The 2,367-nt window shown below is 34.8% G+C and overlaps 1 protein-coding gene across 1 annotated transcript in view; it reads left to right on the top strand.

Moving 5' to 3' along the window:
* Window positions 1–2,367, top strand: part of LOC108694320 (phospholipase D3-like) — a 14,798-nt gene that overhangs the window by 4,865 nt on the left and 7,566 nt on the right. The window contains exon 2 of the mRNA XM_018203735.1: window positions 1,399–1,683. Within this exon, the coding sequence (XP_018059224.1) occupies window positions 1,561–1,683 (123 nt within the window). The 5' untranslated portion in view covers window positions 1,399–1,560. The remainder of the gene's footprint in view (window positions 1–1,398; window positions 1,684–2,367) is intronic.

The following is a 2,367-nucleotide window of genomic DNA, read 5'->3' as shown; positions in this document are numbered from 1 at the left end:
TATATATATATATATAAAATATTATTATAGAGGCATTCTTCAAAGAATTAAAAAACTTTATCTTTCTAAATTTCATCGCGTACATTTAAAATAATGAAAAATATCTATCCAGGCATTTAAAGTTCATAAATAAAAAATAGGTTAATCGTGTCTTTTTATCAATCGGGAATGTGTTATCGAGGTCACGAGAACGTTCTTCGCGCAGGTGCTCGCCGCTGTACGGCATGCGAGATCGATTTCGATCGTGTCTTCCTCACCTGAAAAAGATGTTTGTCCCTCTTGCGCCTTGATCTGGATCACCGACGTCGTCTCGGCAACGGAGATCGAATCGATCTTGATAAAATAGGAAAAAAAAAAAATTGAAAAATAATGCGTCTGTATAGGTTTTGATGTAGGTGGTTACGAATTATACATCGATAAGCGAGTTATCAGGATACTGCGAGTGAGTCAAAGAGGCACTAATCGTTTTATTATCGATTACGCCAGTTTGTGATGTACACACGTGTAAAGTTGCGAGGCCGAAGTAAAAGCTTCTCCGTTCTTTCGATCAACCAACATTTGATATCTGATTATTATAGAGGACCGGGGTTGTGACTAACTGAATCAAACACAATGTGTTATAATCGAGAGCGTTCCATTTGTCAAGATTAACGTCTGAACTGTTCTCAGCTTCTGTCCGAAGGAAATAAAAATTATCAGTGGGACAGAAAAAACGCGCGAGTATCTTTCACGTTAAGCTTCGCGAGATTCTCTAATCCGATAGCCTAACAAAGGACATCTTCTGTGCGAGCTCTCAAGATCCTTTCCAAAGAAAAATTGTTTGGTTACTTTTTATCTTTCTTTTATCTTTTTATCTCGTCCGACTAAAATCTAAAAGTATAATAATTTGATAACAAAAAAGTACAAGATTTAATATCTTAAAAATTGGAAAAAACATGTTTTACATTTTACTTATTGCAAACATTAATATTATTGTATGTTGCAAAATGTTTTTCTATTCTTTTTTGAAAAAAATTCTGTTTTAGAAATATATCATTTTCAACATTTTTATAAATATTTATTATCAAACAGTATTTTTCGATTAAAAAGACCAACAATATTTGGTTATATGCTATCTACTCTCTAAACATTTGCAGGAAAAACTTTCGTATTCTCCGCCGTTCTAAATCAGTTGCAACTTTACAAGGTAACGAACTATAAAAATAGTACGTAAATAGCCGTACATAACGTTTTCATTGTCAGTATAGGAGTATAATATGGAAGTTTAAGTCTGATCTCAACCCTCGCGCGAGTTAAATTTTAAACGCGCGGCCGGAATCAATGTCGCGCCAACGCATACACGTGCACCAGCACAGACATAGGCACGGATGACATTTTTCTTGTCTTGTCTGCCGACAGATATTGATGTGGATGTCGAACATGGTGCAAAAGTCGGACAACGGAAGCGACGCCGTAGGCGACGCCGGTCTCCGCGTGCACGCGAGTTCGATCGACGACGAGTCGTTCGCCACGACCTTGACGCATTAGAAGAATTGCGGATGTGCGTCGGGCGTAATCGAAATGTCGTTTTTCGGACGGAAAATGGGTGGCGGCGGGGGCGGCAGGGGTTCCGAGCACACCGGTCATAACTTGCAGGACGGCCTCTTTCAAATCGCATCGCAAGCCTGTCACATCCTCGTGCAAGTGAGTCGATCTCTGCGTCGAAACTTTGTGATTGTCAAGTATTTCATAAGATATTAATCGACCGAAATTACGAAATTTAAGATAATTTAAGGATGTATAATATGTGTCAAACCTCAAAACATGAAACAAATTTATATAAATTTCATACGTTAATTGATCTATTATTACGTCTGAGTATCCGCGCGTGTAAGTAAAATTTGAGCACAATTCTTTTAAAAGTTATTTAAGATTTTGTTTGCTTTTGATTCTTTTGTATACAATCACGTTTTACAATACTTATTTGCAAATTTAATTTACGAGGATATAGCATTATAAATTAAATCCAATTCTCAAATCTATATATATATGTATACCTATTAATAAATCTTTAGTATTTGTGCAAAAGACTTTACTTGGATCTTCTTACTCGTTTAGAAGTTATTTATCTAATAAAAGCTGCAGCAAAATATGGCCATCGCACTGCATAAGTCATTATAAGCCAATTAATTATTTGTTTTATTTTTTGCAGTTTCAAATTAATTCATTGTTTTATATTTCCGAAAATTATTTAATTGATATCAACTTACTTGATATTAGCTTATTTGGCTGATACTTTACAGCTAATATTGCACATTCTAAATATTTTAAAATGAGATTGAACAGAAGACAATATTTAAATATCTATTATATTTAAAATATTACAAG

This window comes from Atta colombica, unplaced genomic scaffold, assembly GCF_001594045.1.
Source record: "Atta colombica isolate Treedump-2 unplaced genomic scaffold, Acol1.0 scaffold12, whole genome shotgun sequence".
Lineage (NCBI taxonomy): Eukaryota > Metazoa > Arthropoda > Insecta > Hymenoptera > Formicidae > Atta > Atta colombica.
Note: the sequence above shows the minus strand (reverse complement) of the source record. Positions and strands in the feature narration are given on the sequence as shown.